The sequence below is a fragment of the Aedes aegypti genome, chromosome 3 (assembly GCF_002204515.2).
Source record: "Aedes aegypti strain LVP_AGWG chromosome 3, AaegL5.0 Primary Assembly, whole genome shotgun sequence".
NCBI classification, from domain to species: Eukaryota; Metazoa; Arthropoda; class Insecta; order Diptera; family Culicidae; genus Aedes; species Aedes aegypti.
In genome coordinates this window covers 145,304,469-145,327,579 of record NC_035109.1, presented here as the reverse complement: position 1 = coordinate 145,327,579, position 23,111 = coordinate 145,304,469, and the positions used below count along the sequence as shown (strand labels likewise).

Genomic DNA, 23,111 nt, shown 5'->3' with positions numbered 1-23,111 from the left:
AACATTAAGAAAAATACAAATTTATCGGCAAATACATCTCTTTTACAGCTATTTTTAAATTCTGAGTCAGTTCACATAATTTTAACTTTTTCAAAGGTATTCGGCAATTCATCAAATAAGAATTTGGTTTGAAGTCCCTCGTGCCATGGAATGCAATGATAGAACACCGCAAATCAATAATACCGTCATTTTCAAGTCCAAACTGGGAATAAGGATACCTGTCGTGTAGTATACCCATTCGTAATCTAATTGAAAATGATGCGAGAATAATAATGGAACTTCCAACTATAAGTTCAAGGCTAAATTACAAATTGCAAATTCCTTAAAACCCTCAGTCATAATTGACTGCTTAATGAGGATTGCTGGGGTCTGGATTCAGCAACTGGATTTTCTCAGTACAACCAGGGCAGTATTCTTGGTAGCGACGATTCCCTCCTATCAGAAAATTTTATGTGTTTACAACTAATAACTAGTTCTGGGGAAAAAAATTATAACAATCCTAACCCGCAATCAGATTTCTTCTGCCGTCCAAGATCACTAAGCTGGACTAAAGAGACCGATGCGATCACATTGGAAATGTTCACCATATTTTATGAAGAGGTGAATGGAATAAAAACTAACCCTGTGATTATCACTGTGGATAATATTCGTCTTCAAATAACTGCAGAAGCGGTATATTCTTTGATAGACGGCAAAGCTGCTAATGCTATCGTCGGCAATAAAAATACCCACGCCTGCCCAGTGTGTATTTCAGGACCAGATGGAGTTATAGGTCCATCATATTTTCACTCCCGGTTGAACTCCACGGAATGGTTGATTCGTAACGCTGCCAAAAAGAGGATTCCCAATAATCCAGCTTTGAAACATCCGGAAGTGCAGTCAGAGCATAGAAGAATTTCAAACAAACTTGAAGATCGTTTCAAAGCGCATGTTAACCGACCAAAGCCAGGTGGATGTGGAAGCTCGAATAACGGAAATCTTGCTCGCCTTCTACTCTCCGATCCTACAGCCTTTTCTAATATTTTGGGAATAAATAGAAAATTGGTGGAAAATTTAAGAATAATAAGCAGTTTGGCAGTTTGGGGCCCAGATAATCGTGACGGTAAACGCGCAGCTATTCAGCAAGACCAAACTGAGGGTTGTGGGTTCGAATCCCACCAGTCGAGAATCTTTTCAGGCTGGAAATTTTCTCGACTTCCCAGGGCATAGAGTATCTTCGTACCTACCACACGATATACGAATGCAAAAATGGTCATTGGCGTAGTAAGCTCTCAGTAAATAACTGTGGAAGTGCTCATAAGAACACTAAGCTGAGAAGCAGGCTCTGTCCCAGTGGGGACGTAACGCCAGAAAGAAGAAGAAGAAGCAGTTTGGCACTCTCATCGCAAAGGCTCGAACCCGAGAAAGTTAAAATTTTATACGAGGAATTAGAAAAAACATACTGACAGATTTCCTTTTTATAAAGAAGTTGCCACCTTGCTTGCATAAGTACAAACACTTATCGGAGTACATCATCAAATTGGTAAGTGTACTGTTAGCTTAAAGTGTATAAAATATTATCTGGTTTTTTATTCTAGCGTTACACTCTAAATTTTGTTGATGAGCAGGCAGGCGAACGCATGCACAATCGGCATAAATTTTCGAGGCCTAACCTAGCCCGAAAAACAACTCCGGAAGATAACTTGCACTTTATAATGGTTGCAGCTTTGGCGTGGTCTGACATCTAAATATCGTACACTACGTTTAAAAACGACGAAATTGCAACGCTAATGAAGACCATGATATCGATTTGGCACAATATTATGAAGGTCATCAAATGGAGATCGAAAACAAGGAATCAGCACAAACGGATGAGGAAAGCTCTGACATAGAAAGCTCTGAAGAATTGTCTAGCGAAGAGAGTTCAATGTCTGATAACGAATGACGAGCGTCATTTTTGTTTTTTTTTTGTCAATGTTTGTTAAAAATTGTTGATTTTTCTTCGTTAGTATTTGATTTCTATAGTTTTTTTTTTGTATTTTTGTTTATAACCGTTTATTGTTTAATTGTTCATACTTGATTAATGTTATAGGCATAAGAAATGTGACTAGAATTCTTAATAATAACAATAAGAGATAAAAGATAAATATTTTGTTTCCATTCTCACATTTCATATATTTTTTTCTATGTAGCATTTACATAATATGTTATTCTTTGAGTACCAATCGGAATTTTTAGAATAACCAGTTTACGAATTGGCAATTCAGATTTTTTTATCATAAATATGTCTCAAGAGGGGCATCATATAAGAGATTGAAGGAATATCATTGAAAGTTTTAAATAACTACCTTTTACAAAACGGAGAAGAAGAACAACATATGATTTACTATAGAATTGAAGATGCTTGTTTTGCGAAATAAAATCTTTAACTTTGTTTAACTTTGACGTTTAAGAGAAAAGTAATTAGATCTTATACCAAAGACCTCGACTATCCACAACATCGTCGAATACTAGTTGAACGATGTACAGAAAACCATTTACGATTTCATTAGTAAATACGAATTGTAAGAGTACTTCTTTCTAACGAACAAGAGACAAAGGAACTATCAGAACATATTTTTTAATATTTACAATTTTACGGATGTTCCGGGTTTGTTCCGGAACCATAAAATGGTCATAATGGTCAAACATTCAGATTACTAAATACGAATTGTAAAAGTACTTCTTTCTAACCAACAAGAGACAAAGGAACTACCGTAAATTCGGGTGTAATTGATCAGTAGGGTGACAAGTGATCAATTTCACCCCGAAATGGGATTCCCCGATTTTGAATATTAGAGCTGATTTTTGGCATTAACATCACATTTGTTAGAAAATTTCAGTACATGCGCCAACGAGGTTCACCGTCGTACTTGTTTTCCTGCATTTAGTTGTATGGTATTGATACAATTTTACAAAGCATACCAAGAAAACAGTGAAAAATGATCATTTTCACCCGAAATTTCGGTATCAGAAATTTTTTTTCTTCCAATATTTTACGGATGTTCCGGGTTAGTTCCGGAACCATAAAATGGTTATAATGGTCAAACATACATATTACTAAATACAAATTGTATTACTTCTTTCTAACCAACAAGAGATAAAGGATCTATTAGAACATATTTTTTCAATATTTACAATTTTACGGATGTTCCGGGTTTGTTCCGGAACCGTAAAATGGTCATAATGGTCAAACATTCAGATTACTAAATCCGACTTGTAAGAATACTTCTCTCTTATCAACAAGACATAAACGAACTATCAGAACATTTGTTTTCTTTTCAATATTTCCAATTTTACGGATGTTCCGGGTTAGTTCCGGAACCATAAAATGGCCGTAATGGTCAAACTTTCAGATTACTAAATACGAATTGTAAGAATACTTCTTTCTAACAAACAAGAGCCAAAGGAACTATCAGAACATTTTTTTTTTTCAGGATTTACAATTTTACGGATGTTCCGGGTTAGTTCCAGAACCATGAAATGGCCATTATAGTCAATAATTCATATCACTAAATCCGCCATGCAAGAATATTGTCGTGTGCTGTTCCGCAGCAAAACGAAATCATGACAGTTTATATCAGTTCGAATAATTCTACTTGCCGTAAGGAACTCAGGATGGTTCCAGGGCTCTAGGTGGCCATGGCAAAGTCTCCGGTCAATGGGACCGCCACCAATCGATTCAGCAGCCTTTTTCCGATCTAGAATGGTCAAAATCATTTCCTGAAACCATTACCCAGCTGAGATATTGCATTTAGTCGCGTTTTGGAGCCCGATTTTCTCACTGTGCATCGTTAGGCGCTACAATTTTAATTATTTCGGCAAAGTTGAATTGAAACATGGAACATGGGATATCTAATCTTCCAATATTAGGAACACTTATGTCACTGCTTGGGTTATGTCCAACTACATTGATGGTAGAAGCTTATGCTCTCATGCCCCACCAGCCAGGGAACTGGTGTTTACAAACTAAGCATCATTTGTGGCAACACTTTATGCGGCATGATAGAACTTTTCCGAGCGCGCTAAGTGTTGTTAGACCACTGAAAACAATGCTTCAGTTTGACTGAAAATTTATGAAATCCATTACACACATTATTACTCATTATTGGAAATTTACGTTATTTTTAAAAGAAAGTTTTACTTAAATATTGGAATTTTCTACAACATTTTCATGTATTGATTATCATTTTGAATTTCTCAGTTGGGTTTGTTTATTGCAACTTTGCATTTACTGCTATTGCTGTTTTTGATTTATTGAATGGAAATTTTTTATTTATTGTGGGCGAATTATTATTTATTTATTGCAAATTTTGTCTTTTTTTGTGGAAAATTTATAATTATTTCATGCTTTTTATGAAGAAAATAGGGACATTTTGAGGTTTTTAAATGTAAAATTCGATATTTTTTAGTGAGATTATTGTCGATTCTACTGCACTTTTGAATCTATTTATTGCTTAAATTTTTTTTATTTATGGAAAATTTTGTTTTTTCTATGCACTTCTTTATTTTTTTATGTAAATTTTTAATTTTTCTGTTGATTTTACCCTTGTTTCTTTACTGGCAAATATTGCATTTTTTATGGAAATTTTATATTTTTTTATGGGACGTTAATATTTTAGCCATATTTTAATGGGTTATCTCAGAATAACACATTATGAAAACAATTCATGTAAAATAAATTCGATCAAATTGCAGCAGTGTTCCCAGTTTTGATGATTTTCATTGTGCTTTGGGATGTCTTCTGGAAATAAAGCGTTTGATTTTCTATTGTACTTTTAATGTGACGTGGGGACCAAATTAGCAACTCTATGAAGGCGTAGGTTGTTTTCCATATTAATACTTTATTAGTACTTCCATCAGGACGTACTTTAAACCTTAAAATTCTACTCATATCAGTTCTATTGAAATGTGAAATATATTTCTCTAAAAAATACAGTGAAAAATGAGTTTATGATATCTTGAAAATTGTTGCTCCAAAAATAACTTGATATTTTTTCGCCGGCTCCTACTTGATGATGCTCTCGAAGAACAAGCCTTTTTTGAAAACAAAAATATATAGATTGTCGAATTTTTCAGTCAATTTCTAATAATCATTGTTTTTGATAACCTCCAAAAATCGATTGTTCTAAATGAACAGTTCTTAAGATCGATCCCAATAAGCGCAATCTAAGAAGTTGCAAAAGGAAAATTATTTGCTGAAGCAGTTTTAAATTCATCAAGGCCCACCGTCTGGTTCGTTACCTTAGACAGACATTTGGGACTTAAGAACTGTTCATTTTATAAAGTGGACACTTCATTTTTGCTATATCTTTTTTATTTACTGATAAAATCGTAATCGTTTTTCTATGCATCTTTCAACTATTATTCAACAATGCTATGAAAAAATAAAAACTTACAAAATGCATTTGGTTGAAGAATTAAATAGTTTTTCCAAACACTCCTAAGAACTCCACATTATGAAAACAAAACATGGAAAATAATTTCGATTTGAATACAGCAGTGTTAATAACTTTGATGATTGTCATTGTGCTTTGAAAGGTCATCTGGAAATAAAACATTTGTTCTACTATTGTGCTTCTAATGTGACGTGGGGACCAAATTAGCAACTCTATGGAGGCGTAGGTTATTTTGCACATACTATATTAGTACTTCCGTCATGCCGTACTTTAAATCTAAAAATTCTACTCATATCAGTTCCATTTCAATTTTTTTTTCTAAACAAAATCAGTGAAAAAATAATGTATGATATCTGATAAATTGTTGCTCCAAAAATTACATCATATTTTTCTTCAGGCTTCTGGTTGATAATGCTTTCGAAGCACAAGCCTTATTTGAAAAGAATAAATAGAGATTGTCGAATTTCCCAGCCAATTTCTAGCAATCATTGTTTTTCATAACCTCCAAAAATCGACCGTTTGAAACGTTTTGCCTTATTAGTGTGAAATTAAAATATTTTTGTGGTTTTTTTATTATCACAATATTGTACAACATTAGTCGATCGATGTACAGAAAACCGATCACGATTTGATTGATAAATAAAAATGATATTGCATGTACAAGGTGTCCACTTTATAAAATGAACAATCCTTATATCTGGCTCTTGTACAGGATTCATGCATTCTTTAACAGGCGAAAGCTACCCAGACTAATTCGTTGTTCAGATTTAATAGATTGATTTGAATTGGATAGGATAAGTTCGATGCCCAGAGAGGATAATTGAAGATACTTCTATATTTATATATTGACGGGAAGTAAGGTTTTGTTAATGTGAAAAAAAATCGTCAAAGTACACGTTTGGTTATCGTTTAGGGTTGATAATATAAGAGACGCTGAGACCTACAGTGTGTGCCCATAAAAAAATGCCTTTTTTAATATATCTCATAACCCAAAAAACAAACATCGCTGAAAATTTGACAGTAAACGTAAACTTTTCTTAACTTTCAAGAAAAAATAAGAACATCAATAGTCCCTTTGATCCCGAAGCCTTTAAAACACAAGAAAACGATTTTTTTTTTCATGTAAAAAAAACATTTTTTGTGAAATTTTATAATTTTCTTGAAAAGTCAAAATCTTTAGCTTTCATTTCGTCCAAGAAAATTGAAAATTGGTAATGCGGTTAAAAAGTAATGACTTAAAAAAAATTAGCAGAGTCGCGATTTTTCTCTTCTTTTTATGCTTCTTCTTCTTCTTCTTCTTCTTCTTCTTCTTCTTCTTTTTCTTCTTCTTGGAATTACGTCCTCACTGGTACAGAGCCTGCTTCTAAGCTTACTGTTCTAAGAGCACTTCCACAATTATCTTTGCCAAAGTTGCCATTTACGCATTGATATACAATTCGTGGCAGGCACAGTGATACTCCATGCCCAGGGAAGTGAAGGAAATTTCCATTACGAAAAGATCCTGGACCATCCGATCCATTACGAAAAGATCCTGGACCTGGGAATCGAACCTAGACACCTTTAGCATGGCTTTGCTTTGTAGCCGCGGACTCTAACTTCTCGGCTAAGGAAGGCCCCATGAAGGTGATTTTTCTGGTTACCTTATTCCGGAAATGGTCCTCCTAATAAAAAAATAAAAATCAAAAACACGTGTATCCTTATTTGGGATGAGGAACAAAATAGCAAACTTTCACGGAATTCAGTGACCCACTAGATTGGTTTAACATGGAATGCTGTAAGACTATGTTTTTTTTCTCGTTTTCCGGTTAAAGCTGATCAAATGGCACTGTTTTGTTTTTTTTTTTTGAATGGACTCGTTGGATTTACGGAACATTTGGGAAAATTGTCAATTCATGAACATAATCCAAAACATTATTATCAAAGAGCGCAATAGATTACTTGAATTGTTGTTGTTTTTAGTAGTGAACAACATGAAGTAAATATGATTTTGACCAAGTTCATCTGACCGTTGTGCACTACCCAAGAATTGAAAAAAAAGTCAAAGAAGGCTAGAAAAAAAAATGCCAGCTGTCCGTGAGCTGCCTCCTCTTTCTCAGATTTATACCTAAGGCATTAATACTAATTCTCTGATTATTTTAAATTGACAAACAAAAGTAATTGAGTAGATGGTTCCGATTGATGATCGCTACCATTCGTTTTATGGAGTTGAGTCATTAAATAAATGTGGAATAATTTATTCCTAGAGGTATGCGCCATTTTCTAAAACTTCTTCTGGAGTAATTTTAAGATCATTAAATGAGCTGTAAATTTAGAGGACCTTTTAAGAAAAGAAAAGTGCATGGAACGGCTGAAGCATTCCCTGACCATGTTAGTTTTTCAAATTATTGCATTTATTGCGTACTGGCTATACGTACTAAATTGTATAACTTAGCCCAACAAATAGATTGTCCTAAATAGGGTAATTGGCCCATTATTGCGGTATTCCCTATTATTGCGGTATAAGAATTAAACCCTCATTATTTATCGAAAACTCTATTTTCTATGGATATTACTGATGATAATGAAAGCTTGACAGTTCGTGTTGAGCAACCGAAGTGTACGGTCGTTCTTCAATAAATCGGAGCTAAGACCCCTGTTGGTTCGTACCTCGTTAATATCTCGGAGCGCTAGCGCTACGCCTTCCGACGAAAGGATTTCGTGAGTTTAGTGTTATTGGTCAACCTAACCGCGAAGTTTTGCCACCTCTAACCGCGATTTTATTCGCGAGCGGGGTTACCTGTCGTATCAGGCGATCATACGCGTGAAAAGTGTCGGGGTATTGTAAACCACCTGTTTGGGCGACAAAGCGTCCCCACCTTGTGCATGCCGTGTATGTGAACTACGAAGGACCAAGCTACTCCTTAATGCTATAGTGGTTGTGAAGTGCAAGAAGTAGAGTGCAAGAAGACATCTGTAGGCGATAAGCGACGAACTTGATCGCTACTGAGTCACCAGAAGAACATCGTTATAAAAGGTAGGGTCAGATTTTCCAATTCCTAATTTCCAATTCCCTCCGCGCTGGGGTAGGTAGTGGGTGACCACTATCACTTTATGCGGTATTTGATCTCGCTGAAGCTGTTGGTATCAAGTTAAGTGTTGAATGGCCTCCACCAGTGGGGGCGACCCAGGAGGGTCAAATAGAAGAACTCTGCCGTTGTATATGGATCCCCACAACGAGTTCGGTGCTGTGACAACCTTGCTAATGACCGGTAAAGATGGGACAAATCTCCCAATTGAACCGTTCATCATTGGGAAAAGCCTTGAAGACTGGGCAGGACCGATAGAAGACTCCAGAAGTGTAAGCAGATGTACTAAGTATGTTATACGGACCCGGAAGCCTGCGCAAGTTGAAAAACTCTTGAAGATGACGCATCTCTGTGACGGAACTGAAGTTTCAGTAGTGTTGCATCCAACGCTTAACATTAGCCGCTGTGTGATTTCCGCCTATGACGTGATAGAAAAGGACGAACAAGAGATTGTGGAGAACCTAAGCAGCCAAGGAGTGATCAAAGCCCGTCGGATATTGAAAAGCAACAAAGATAGAACTGCAGTCATTATCTTGACGTTCAACAAGAGCGTATATCCCGCGAACGTTAAAATTGGAGTACTCAACTTCAAAACACGCCCATATTACCCAAACCCGATGTTATGTTTCAGCTGCTTTGAATACGGACATCCTCGTTTGAGCTGTACGAATTCCAAACGCTGCTACAACTGCTCGCAGGATCACGAAGAAAGAGAAAAATGCGAAGACGCCCCTTTTTGTAGAAACTGCGAAAAAGATCACCGACCCACCAGTCGACAATGCCCAATATACAAAAAAGAGATGGAGGTCATCAAAACAAAAATCGACTGCAACCTGACAGAGGCTGATGCGAGAAAGCGTGTTGAGGCGGGAAATGGCAGTTATGCTCGGATTGCTGCACAGCCGCGATTGGATCAGATAAAACTAAGTGATTTATCGACCCAACTTGCGGAGAAACAGAAAAAAATTGAAGAACTTGAAAGTAGTCTGGCTCATGTCACTCAAGTATTGGAAGCCAAATTTAACGATATCGTTACCAAGAACGCTGAGAAAGATACTCAAATAAAGGAGTTGCTCGCTGACTTGAAACAACGAGACGAAAGGATCGCCAAGTTAGAGGCGGGAAACCAAGGCATGAAAAAGTACATCGAGGATATAAAAATGAGAGCTAGAACTAACTCGCAGAGCAGTGAACCGAGTCACTCAAAGAGCAACAACAAAAAGCATAAAACGAAACGAACAACTCCCTCGAATGAAAATGACAATGAGCGTGCCTCCAGGTCAAATATGTCCCCACCACCGAAAAAACAACCAAACACAGTGAGAAGTCCCATCTTGACCAGAAACACCATCAATAAATCCAGAAACGAAGCGGTAGACCCATCCGAAACAGACGATCCAATGCATTATGACTCTTCCAACTCCACCGATTATGGACCAAGTAGAACCCAATAATTTAGCGTTACGATCAACCATCGAATGCACCGCAAACAATCAGCAGCATACAGTAAACTCCAATCAATTTCTGTTAGGTCATCAACACAGCCGGTTTGAGGAGTGCGAATGTGCAGTACCACACTCACTTCTAAAAGAAGCGCAACAGGAAGGAAAATTCATCCGGGACGCCATACCCCAACCCGTAGATGGAGGACCCTACTGTTCGGCCGGCTCCAGTTCTTCAAGAACCAATGACATTCTTTCAACAAACACGATACAGCTTTTAGATCATCCTTCCCTCAATAATCCCAAAAACCCTACACCAAACTCCTCTCATACATACAATCCAAATTCTGACCAAATTAGCCAAAACAGTAAAATAATAAACAGAAACGAATCAAGTGCGAAACTATCGACCGTTGCCAGACAGAAGTCAATACCAATCAAGGGTAGCTATCGAACAAATAGGATAAACAATTCAAGTGACAACCAACAAATATCTCCAATCAATGGTGGTCAAGACATTAGAATAACCAATTCAAGTTCAGAAGGCTTCGGAGTGGGGTCCGTAAACCCCCGGCAAGTCCCTGCACTGGCCCTGACCACAGATGTTCCCAGTTCATGGATTGAGCCTGTGGCGGCAGTTGGTGCGGGGAGCTTGTCTGTATCTCAGGCAAGTAACATCATATCTTCTTCTCTAAGCTCAAATGATGCCGCAGAATTCTCCACAGCAACCTCTCGACAATCAACATCTCGCTTTTCATCAACCGATGCCAATCCCGTCAACCAAGATATTAGGATAATCAATTCAAGTTCAGGAGGCGTCGGAGTGGGGTCCGTAAACCCCCGGCAAGTCCCTGCACTGGCCCTGACCACAGATGTTCCCAGTTCATGGATTGAGCCTGTGGCGGCAGTTGGTGCGGGGAGCTTGTCTGTATCTCAGGCAAGTAACATCATATCTTCTTCTCTAAGCTCAAATGATGCCGCAGCATTCTCCACAGCAACCTCTCGACAATCGACATCTCGCTCTTCACCAAACGATGCTAATTTAGCTCCCATCAACCAACATATCCATTCCGTAGCAGAATCGGAATCATCAAACCCATCTGGAGGAAACAACCAAACTTTTGTGCTACAGTGGAACATAAGAAGTGTATGGCGGAACTATGCTGAGCTCCGCAAAATCGTCGATGACAGCAATCCAGCGATAATTTGTCTTCAAGAAATGATGACAACCAGAACAAATAACCTACTCAGCAACAACTACGCATGGTCGATCCGCAATCGAGCGGAAAGCATGGGCAGCGGTATCAGCGGGCTTGGCGTTCGTCGTGATATTCCTCACGAATTCATCAATTTTGCATCTGATCTTCTCGTATGTAGGGGAATTAGGGGCATAATGGACACGTTAAGCACGTTATTACGACGTACTACATTCATTCATGATGATAAAAATCATATCATATGTCAGATAAGCGAGATAGAAAATTAGGTCGAAAACAAGGCTGGTAAAAAGGTGTCGGGGCGAAACGAACACTTACATGAAACTTAGTGAATCCAATATATTTAATGACTATCAATCGTTCCGATACGTAAAAGGACTCTTCCTCAATCATAATAGCTAAAAAGAATCTTTCTGGGCTTGTTATTTTACTCAAAAATTAGATTCTTCCACGGCCTTGCTTATATGCCAATTTGAAACTGAGAAAAACTTCAATTCAAATTTGGATGGTCATTTGAAGCAAAAAATAAACTTTTATACCGTCAAACATTTCAAATGCATTACAGATTTCATGCAGTGTATGAACTTTTGATGAAGTATGCATATTCTCAGATATTGAGGGGGTGTCCATTTCGCCCCGTATGTTCATTATGCCCCTAATCCCCCTATCGCAAGAATAGGTAAACCGTGGAACCTCACAATAGTGTCAATTTACGTCCCACAATCCGTAAGTAGTGACGCTCTCACAAGTAAGTTGACTGATATTGTACAATCCCTTGAGCCGCCATTTCTCTTGTGTGGCGACTTCAATGCTTCTCAAGAAGTGTGGGGTAGTTCACGTTCTAATAATCGCGGGCGATCTCTCTTGGAATGGGCAGTTGATAACAATCTCATATCACTCAACAACGGTTCACCAACGCACTATCATGCTTCTTCGGGGACGTTTTCTGCAATCGACGTCTCGTTTTTCTCTAATTGTCTCGCATCCAAGTTTTCTTGGATCTGCGACGACGACTTACATGGAAGTGATCATTTCCCAATTTCAATTCAATTGAACAATCCGCTCCCGACCATCCAATATACGAAAAGATGGATTTACAAGGATGCTGACTGGGGAAAATTTGAAACAATAGTGGCTAATAAAATCCCTCCAAACACCGTCACCTCTATAGAAGAAATTACACAGGCCATTCACGAAGCAGCATCGGAGTCCATTCCCAGAACTAAAGGTATGCCCGGGAAGAAACGACAAATTTGGTGGAACGATGAAGTTAAGCAAGTTGTGAAAAACCGAAGAAAAGCCCTGCGAAAACTGCGAAAGCTGAAAGACGACAGTCCTGGTAAAGAAGCAGCCAAGCAACAGTTCAACGAGGCTAAGCGGGAAGCGAGAAGAATGATCGAGGAAGCCAAAACGAATTCCTGGACAAGTTTTCAGGAAATATTCACAACTAAGTCTAGTACTTCACAGCTATGGCAAAGCTTTAACAAACTCAGTGGTAAGAGGCGCACTAATAAACTAGGAATGATAATCAACGGAGAACACAATAGCAACCCTACTGCTATAGCCGACTTTCTTGTAGAATTTTTCGCTTCTACGTCGGCTAATGAAGGATACTCCGAGGAGTTCTTGCGGAAGAAACTGTTAAGAGAAGGTACCCCACTTAATCTCATTTCAAACAACGTCTCTCCTATGGACCAAAAGTTCTCCATTCAAGAACTTTTTCAAGCTCTTGAAAGCGCAAATGGAACTTCAACGGGCGTGGACAACATAGGTTATCCCATGATAAAACATCTGCCTTTTCACTGTAAACTAACCCTTCTCGAAGCCTTCAACCATATCTGGATGACTGGGGATATCCCATTGACATGGAAGGAGAGCATTATTATTCCAATTCCAAAACCGGGAGAATCTGCAAATGGTGCTAATGGTTTTCGCCCCATTTCACTGACTAGTTGCATGGCCAAGACAATGGAAAGGATGATAAACCGCCGCTTGATGGATTTCTTTGAGTTCAACAAAAGACTCCACCCGCGTCAGTTCGCGTTCCGCAAAGGAAAAGGCACTACTTGCTATTTCGCCGAACTAGATGAATTCATCACGGAAGCGGCGAAGAAAGGAGAACACTGCGAAGTCGTCACCCTTGACATTAAGAAGGCTTACGATAAAGTTTGGCACAGAAACATCTTAGATACTATCATCGAGAACAATCTTGGAACAAACATGAACAAATTCCTCAACAATTTTCTTCAGCACCGATCAGCCAGGGTTAGTTTTGCAGGCGCCCTATCAAAGTCTAAACACCTGGAAAATGGAGTTCCTCAAGGGTCTGTATTATCAGTTTCCCTGTTCTTATTGGCTATGAACTCGGTGTTTTCTATCGTTCCAAAGAATGTGCAAGTCTTTCTGTACGCAGACGATATAATCCTAGTGGCTGCAGGAAAACGCGTCAGTTACCTGAGAAAACGACTCCAGAAAGCGGTTAATCTAGTAGACAAATGGGCTACAGATATCGGGTTCGACTTATCTTCTTCTAAATCATCCACAATGCACTGCTGCAAACTAAAGCGTCACCGTAGATGGCATCTTGAGGGCGCCAAAATCATTCTAAACGATAATGAGCTAGATAAACCGAAGGTAACAAGAATCCTTGGAGTGCTATTTGACCGGAAATGCACCTTCAATGCATATACGAAGCACGTAAAAGAAGAATGCGGAAGTCGACTAAACCTACTCAAAGCTATATCGAAAGGTGCGGATCGGAAAACATTGCTGTATATTGGAAACTCGATTGTAATTTCGAAACTTTTTTACGGAATGGAACTATTAGGAAAACTTTCTCCCGTATACAATCAAGTTGTCAGAACAGCATCTGGTGCTCTAAAAACATCTCCAATACTTTCTCTGATGGTGGAAAGTGGATGCCTCCCATTTCAGCACGCAGCAACACTGACAATCATCAAAAAAGCGTGTGCAACTCTTGAAAAATCTGCAAGCGGAACTAGCAATCTATGGGTCAAAGCCGATACTTTATTCCAGACGCTAACAGGAAAACCATTGCCAAAATTAAGTAAACTGCATACAATGTTCCACAGAGCGTGGAACAAGAAAAAACCTTTTATAGACTGGACTGTAAAATCAAAAATCAGAGCTGGACAAACACCTCATCTGGCACAGGATATTTTCCGCCGACTAGTTTCGGAAAATTATGAAAACTTTGACCATTGGTACACAGATGGATCACTTGCAGAAGGAAAAGTGGGGTATGGAGTTATTGGACCTGGCATTAGAATTGAACAAAGTCTTCCTGAACAATGTTCAGTGTTCACGGCGGAAGCTGCAGCTTTGGCCCATGCAGCTCATCGTGCTAAAACCAGGTCTGTAATTTTCAGTGACTCAGCCAGCTCCCTTCAAGCGTTGGAGTCAGGGAAATCAAGAAATTCGTACATAAAATAATTCGTACAAAAAATCGAAAAAGTTATTGAAGGATACCGGGTCACTCTAGGATTCCAGGAAATGAAGAAGCGGACAGTGCAGCAAACTGCGGCAGGCACAAACCAGTTGGAGAAGAAGATGTACCAGCGCAAGACATAAAAGTATGGGTTACACGAGAAATCTGGCGTGCACATCAATCAGCCTGGGACCAAGCGCCTCGGAATTATTTGAAGATAGTTAAACCGAACGTTGGAAGATGGATTGACCGATCAAACCACAAGGAGCAAATAGTCTTGACTAGACTTCGTATTGGTCACGCCTGGTTCACGAAACGCTACCTCTTTGAGAAAAATCCTCGTGAAAAATGCACTCTCTGTGACCGCTACCTGTCCGTTCATCATGTATTGGCATCATGCCAGTCGTACAACGCGGCGCGTCGAGAACTAGGAATTAGTAACGAGCTACGAAGAATTCTTCAGAACGAAAAAACGACCGAAACCAAACTCATTAGCTTTACGAAAAAGATAGGAATTTTCAAGTGCATATAATATGTAACAGTTACTAATGTTTATTTTTCAAATAAAGTATTCAATAGAGACGAATGCCCCTTCTGGGTAAAGTCTCTCGAAGCAAAAAAAAAAAAAAAATGAAAGCTTGTAATATTTCCAAGATTTTGATCGTTGGAAGAACAGTTTTAGATTATGCATCAAGAAAAGCCTATATTTTTAACCAACCCCTCTATCAACGGACGGGTTTTCATAAGCGTGATTATTTAAGTTTAGAACCAAAACAATTATATACAGCGAGTATATTAGTTAAGTATGGATGTAGTTATATGCTAGATATTGAATTTTGAATAAAAGTTCTATATTTTTGAGAAAAAGCGTGTACCGCAATAATAGGACAATGAAAATTGCTTTTTGCCTTTTATTGCGGTATCTGTAAACTTGTTTGTAAAATTCGATATTTCATTAGTCATATTGAATGTAATTACTGGAAAAATTAATTATATTATTAGGACACTATTTTGTGACATAATTTTGTGTCATTCATACATATATTTAGTCAAATAATAGATTTCTGTTTATTTTTCCCTGTAGTTGCTCTTATTTACAAATATATTGCAAATAAACATAATATTTTACCAAAAAATCACGTGAACTGATTGAAAATGCCCACGATACGTTGGAAAGCTAAGATACAAACTGATCGCAAGGAAGCAATCTTTTAAAATTGCATTGGATTGGTGAAAACTAGTTGGATATATTTTTAAAAGCACCAAAATTGTAGGTTATACTTAAGTCAACAAATTCATTTATTATATAGCGATTAGTGGTCTCAGATGGAAGAACCTTGTCTGTTCACATTTACATTGTCCAGGAGATGAAATCGGCAGAAAATCATTCGATTCTGTTGATTTGTTTTCGAATCGTGACATAAAGTAATGAATAAGTTTTCTTTATAGATATGTCCAAAGTCACACAAACTGACAGTATCGTGCAGTGTCATTAACATGGAGGGCGCATAATTTCAATCTTTAAACATTGTGTGGCATTGAATGTATACTGAATGTAATAAAATCTATGATTTTTGGTATACCGCAATAATAGGACGGCACTACCGCAACAACAGGACGAAATACCGCAATAATAGGACAAAGGAAGAGCTTCAGATTTATGTTAAAAAAATGTATGTTTGATTCCAAAAATTACTTTTTTACTTCACTATACTCCAGATAAAGGATAGTTTTAACACTTCACAGTGGAAAATACTATAATATTTGGGTTTCGGACAGTAAAATACGATTTTAATTTCAACACCGTGCTTAAGTTCTCCATAATAGGACGAATACCCTAATAGGTAAATGAAATGCACGATGCAAATAACGCTGGTCCTGAACGGCGTGGACCTCTGCAAGAAAGAATCAATAAACATCTCATTACCACTTTTTTAATTTTTATGGACTGTAAATTCACTTATTCTGGATCGGAAATGTAAAACAGCCGAGCTAATAATTGTATATTATATGTATATTATATGACAACTCCCGAAAAGCTAAACATTACATATAATTTGCAATACATATAATTTGCAATTGGATTAGATGGACAAATTGATGTGAAGATTTGCGAAAAAGTTACACGTCTTCTCAGTGAGAATCGGACTCACGACTCCCCGATCTCTAGTTGGGGCGCGTTACCACTACGCCATGAGAGGACTCATGAACGCAGAAGTTAACCTGAATTCGATTTCAGCTCAATAATCACGTGGTCCTTTTTCGCAAAATTGCACCTCTTTCGCGCCCCAACTAGAGATCGGGGAGTCGTGAGTTCGATTCTCACTGAGAAGACGTGTAACTTTTTCGCAAATCTTCACATCAATTTGTCCATCTAATCCAATTGCAAATTATATGTAATGTTTAGCTTTTCGGTACATAGTTGTTAAACTTCCACTCGGCTAGTAAACCGTAAACCACGATTCATAATTAAAAACATGTATGTGTGTATTATATGGTTATTATCAATCTTGTTTATATCAGTTTTGTTTAAATTTACATCGGTTTGATATAGCAACTCTTCCAATTTAAAACTTTGTAGTTTAAGGGTCCTAAAATTGTAAAATAAGAATAAAATTACATGATAACTATCGTTTTGATTCATATTACGGACACTTAAAGCCTCGTGAATTATAACTCAGCATAGAGCATACAAAATAAACCATTCTGTATAAGGCAATCTGACGTTTAATCGCCTTTCTCTTTCCTGCACACGCACGCATATAGATTGTTTTCATACGGAAACCGTTTCCGTATGAAAACAACAAACAAAAAATCCCATTTGATCTTGTAGTTGGAAAGAGAAGGGTGCAATAGCCTTCTTCAGCGTTATCAAGCGTCGGAAACCCCATAGGAACCGTCCATAAATGACGTAGCATACTAAGGAGGAGGGGGGAGACTATGATTTTGCTACGAATCATGTATTAAGTATGAGAAAATAGGCTACGATGGGGGAGGGGGGTGTCAAAAATTGGCCAAAAAATGCTACGTCATATATGGACGTTGCCTTACTTTCGAATGGTGGGTAAAGAATACGCTTCCGAACCTTTAAAATTTGAAATACATAATTCAAAATGTGTGGCCTTTTTATGATTCTTTTTATAAAACTTTAGAGCTGCAAAAAATGAAACATTTCATGTGGAATGTTTCTCATACAAAAGAGATTGTCCGGAATTTAAAGCTGGCCGTAATATGAATCAAAACTGTATATGATAAGTTGTTATAAAATGTAGAACAGAAACCTGATGGCCAATAGGCCTTTTCACATGACGTTTCATATCAGCTGCTCCGGAAGCTCTTTGACAGTTCTTCTATGAAAATGACAGGCCCGTGTTAGCACCGGTCCTCCACCGATGTAAACAAATGCATAGACGGACCTGTCACATGAAAAGGCCTATATAAATACAGTGATTTTTTTGACAGCACAATAAAAAAGCTGCAATCACTGCCTGCTAAGACCAAACCATAAAATCTGTAGACAGGAAATGTTAGAATCGAATGATGGGGCCAATTCCGATAATCTAAGGACTGTATCGAAAAGTAGTCGCAAATATATAAAAAAAATCTCAAAAATGTTGAGTTCAACCCGCAAACATTTTTTTTTATTAGAAATACCTCACAATGTGTTTCGAAATGATGAGGTGGTGATATCAATATAATAAAATGGCATTATGTATGATAATTGCTCAGATTACTAACAGATGGTGATGAAAATCTTGCACACCTCTAAAAACATTCAAATGTTAAAAATGTGTATCATTTCAAAAAAAAAAAAGTTCTATGTTTGTGCTTTTATATTCCTTTTCACAATTTTCAAGACCTAGTGAAAAAAATATATTGAAAAATCAATTCACCAGCATTCAAGAGAAAATTCCAAAAATTGAACAAAGTGGATTTTTAAAGACTACGTTTTCAGATTTTCTCTTTCAAAACGATTACGACAATATCGCCTTATTGAAACAAATTGTTTTTTCTATTGCAAAAGTTTCTATTCATAATTATACATGATTATGAAGTAACATGGTACTCTATATAGTTGCAACTTTTTTTTACAGAGCTTCAAAAATTGATTATAAAAAAGTAACTTTTTGAATCCTACCTTATTCCAATATTTGAGCATTTTTAGAGAAATACCTTACTTTTTTAAATTTATTTTACGTGGTGTATGAAGTAGACATATTTTCCAATAGAATTTCCTGTTCATCTTATTTCGTTTGATATTAAATTTGATCAATACTAACCATCAAATTCAAGACGACAAACGCGAAGGGTTTCAAAAGAATGGCGGCATCGCTTAAAGCCGGTACAACTATTTCCCTTCATTAAAAACTAATACAATTGGTTGGAGAATTCCTAGGAACAAGCGTTTTGAAAATTGTAGGTTTATCATGACATTTTACGGGTTAAAATATATTCACAGTTTCGCCTAATAATCTGATCTAAGAACTACTCTATGAGACAGAATTCCATGGTATTCAGAATCTGAATTTCAGATCACTATTTTCAGACCATAAACGACATCAATAGTTGTGATAAAAACATTATCCTCAAAATACTATATGGATATATTGACATAATCTAAGCCTAATACCAATTTCAATTACATCACTGGGCGGCAAAATTCCGTATCCTTCAGATCATTATTAGTAAATAAATCCTAAACGCAAACCTTAAATGTCCTCTACAACTAAGTCGGAAACATCATCTTCAAAAAAGTTCAAAAAGACGATTAACAAGTTTAACCCAAAAACTAGGTGCAAATACCCCGCTGTACGACAGCTCTACAGATTTTTCGGTCCAACAAGCTATTATGGTCTGCTACGAATATCTGAAACAATTTTCTTGAAATACTTTATTGAAACGTTTGAATGATTTTGCCCACTTATCAGATCTATGAACTCCACTGTGTTATTGAATTGCGACTAGTTCTGACAACCATGAAAGCCGGCCTGTCGACTACGCGTGACGGGTTTAAATAATTTTATTTTACAATCAAATTCAATAATGCGTCAAAATTCAAGGTTATTCTCCGCCATCCGGAGGTACAGTAGGCAGAAACAATCTCAAAAAATCACAGAAACATATAAATATTAGCAGCTGAAAAAACCGAATCTAGTACTGTACCATTTAATTCCACTTGAGTTTGTATCCTTTGACAGATACGAGTATTTCGACCTTAACTGTGAAGACGGCCTTTCAGAGCCGTGTACAGTATGGCCCATAAAAAAATGCGAAAATTGTTTGAACGTGAATATAGCATCCACAAGCGTTAGTTTCATTGTTTTTGATAGTGAATGTAATTTCTGATTAATGTAGTATATTCTGACACAACTTCGCTATCAAGGACAATTTTAGTCATATTTTTCTTACTGTCCTAGATAATGTTATAAAGCAAATAAGTTCAAAGGTTTTGTCCGCCCAAAGCTAGAAACAGTGTCTGATTGTCGTATACTCTGGTGATAAACTTTTCACCATCAAAAATCACACTTTATTGTTGAAAATTTTAGTTTGTTTGGTATCAGAGGATGGAGGAGTTCTTAGAGAACGTGTTTTTCATGATCACAATAAAATATTTTGTCAGGGTGATAGTTTTGAGGGCATTTGCGTCTTATAGGTTTGATATGCCTTTATTTTTTGTTAAGGTTGAATAAAAAATATATACAGAGGCATATAACAGATTTTTGAGGAAGAAATTTTTTGCATCGGTTAGAGACAACCTATATCAATACTAGCTCATAGGTTTTAAGCAACACGGAGCCGCTTATCACACTTATATGAAGGTTCAATCAAAGCTCTGCAAAATCAGCCGTTTTTTCGGAATTATGTTTAAATCTCCAATTACCCAGGTATGAACCAATTCTGTCATTTGATATGGGCGTTTCCTGGAGACAAGGCCTGTGAAGAATCCCACGTCATCGTTGATGTTTTAGAAGCTTTCATCACACAGATATTGAACTCGACGTCCGCATGATAAAATTTGAAGGTATGCTTCCAATTCCTCTCTGGTAAGGTGAAAGTAACAGATAAAAATCATATCCAAAGCGAAAAAATGAGTCTATGAGATTAAACAATACAAGTAATGAATAATATTTATGTTTCGTTCACATTTTCTATGTAAAAACTATCATAAAACATGATATGACCATTTTCGCATTTTTTTTATGGGCCATACTGTACTAGACTCGATATTATTGCATATTATTGCAAACAATTATGTCAAATTTCTTTGGAGGCCCCAAGCGCCATTTATGCTTTTACTGCTTTTACTAAGTTGACATCTTCTTAATACTGCACAGAAACACTCAATTATGTTGGCTAGTATCGGATCAAATTACTCCACTGTGAGGCAGAATGTCGAATGTATTAAACATTAGACAATACTAAATATACATTTATTCCGAAACCTGAAAGCAACATTACCGATTTTGTCACCATTTGTAGAACCCTGCTGAAAGATAATCGTAACGCGACGCTCATAAAATGATATTAATAAGATTCAATTATTCATTATTTCCTTCCAGTTTGACGTTACACTCTGACCTTCCTATAAGCCTAAGGGCCTTCCTTAGCCGCGTGATTAGAGTCCGCGGCTACAAAGCAAAGCCATGCTGAAGGTGTCTGAATTCGATTACCGGTCGGTCCAGGATCTTTTCGTAATGTAAACGTCCTTGGCTCCCCTGGGCACAGAGTATCATCGTACTTATTACACGATATACGAATGCAAAATTTGCAACTTTGGCAAAGAAAGCCCTCAGGTAATAACCGGGAAAGTGCTCATAAGAACACTAAGCTGAGAAACATGCTCTGTCCCATTAAGTACATTCAATATGCCTGATTTCCTGATTTCACAATGGAAGTCGGTTCCTCGTGGTGTCGCGTTACGCTGGAATGTGTCTATACTGTAAAATCTTCCAAATGTGTAGGTGACGTGTAAGAATTTACTAAAAAAAATCCATTCATTACGTTTCGCTCATTAATAATCCTCCTTCTCTTCCTAAGTCTCACTTATTTTTAAAGAAAATATTTTATATGAACCATCGTACTTTTCACAACCTCTTTCCCTTCTTTCTAAAAGCATTACGTAATTTATTGTTACTTTTATTTTCACTAGTATAACTACTCCATTGTTAATCTTCTACTGTGTACAGCCAGTGCCTTGTCATTAATTAAGGAAAATTAAAACACGAACAAATGCCAATTATCACAGTCCAATTGAGATCATCTTTATTTAGTGAACACTTAAGGAAATTATCTAGGTACACTAACAAAATGCCATCGGATCAAACCATCTTACCAAATGCTGCTCTTCAGGCTGCCATCGATGAATCCCCAGGATTTCAGTTGAGAGAAATTCAAGCGTTTCCAGCTACAATGGAATAAAAGTTAGAACATAAGTAAACACAATATTTAGCAGATTGCCTAACAGTTTTGATCATAGATTATTTGCCTATTCTAAAGAACTTTTTAAATTCAGATATTTTTATCGATAATTGTGGCAATGATGACCACTTCAAACAATTTCGTTCAAACAAAATCAGATGTGAAGCATATTTTGGTAAGTTGTCGATAAACCAGGGTTTTCAATTATCAATTCCCATTTCTAATAGATTTAGTAAAATAATAATTTGTATACCTTTTTCCAGAATGAACGACGCATTCTGGAATGTTCTCGTAAATTTCTGTTTTCCCGCTTTTTTCCGCGCCAACGCTTCTTTTCCACAACAGCGGGCATGTATGATAATGATTTGGATTTGAACTTACCAAGTTTGATACCACCGTGTAAGATTGAAAGGACTTTTGGCGTCCAGATGATATCTGGAACTGGTCTGCCCCATTTTCTTATAATAGTACCGATCTGCTAATCGAATTCAAACACTTCTATAACTATATCAGCTAAAAAATTTTATATTTAACAAGCAAAAAGCACCGGCACTGTCGGTACACTTCCGTTCGCATGACAGTACCAAATGGTAATGACTCACCGCATCAAAGCGCAAAGCGAAAAATGTTCAACGCTGTTATCAGCAGTGCCGACCAGCAACAAGTCTTGCAACAAGTAGAACTCGTATGATACGCAACATGATATAAATAGGCTACACGGAAAATTTCATGTGGAATTTATAAAATTGTCATTTAGGATTTAGGATACTCTATCAAAAAAAAAACTCCACCTTCATTTTTTCATCGGAAAACTTCGTCCTGGTGGCTTCATTCGGAAGTTTTCCAAGGTAGTTTCTCAGTAAGTTATCAATGAACTTCCTTCGGGAAGGTTTTTCAAAAAGTTCTTTCAGGGTGTTTCTTCGTTTCGAAATTTCCATCTAAATTTATTTTGAAATTTCCTTTAAAAGTTATTTAGCTAAAAGTAAATTTCTGTGGAACTTTCGAAGCAACATCCAAAGGAACATCCGAAAGAAACTCCGAGAAAAATTCTTTAAGAACTTTAAGAAGGAACTTCAGAATGAAATTCCGAAAGAAATTTTGTA

The 23,111-nt window shown here is 37.1% G+C and overlaps 1 protein-coding gene across 1 annotated transcript in view; it reads right to left on the bottom strand.

Annotated features, from left to right (window-relative positions):
- Positions 1 to 22,623, bottom strand: part of LOC5575990 — a 32,292-nt gene extending 9,669 nt beyond the window's left edge. Inside the window, exons 1-2 of the mRNA XM_001655895.2 lie at positions 22,390 to 22,623; positions 21,923 to 21,994 (exon numbers count right to left, since the gene is read on the bottom strand). Coding sequence (XP_001655945.1) covers positions 21,923 to 21,994; positions 22,390 to 22,463 — 146 coding nt within the window. The 5' untranslated portion in view covers positions 22,464 to 22,623. The remainder of the gene's footprint in view (positions 1 to 21,922; positions 21,995 to 22,389) is intronic.
- Positions 22,624 to 23,111: the final 488 nt, after the last annotated feature.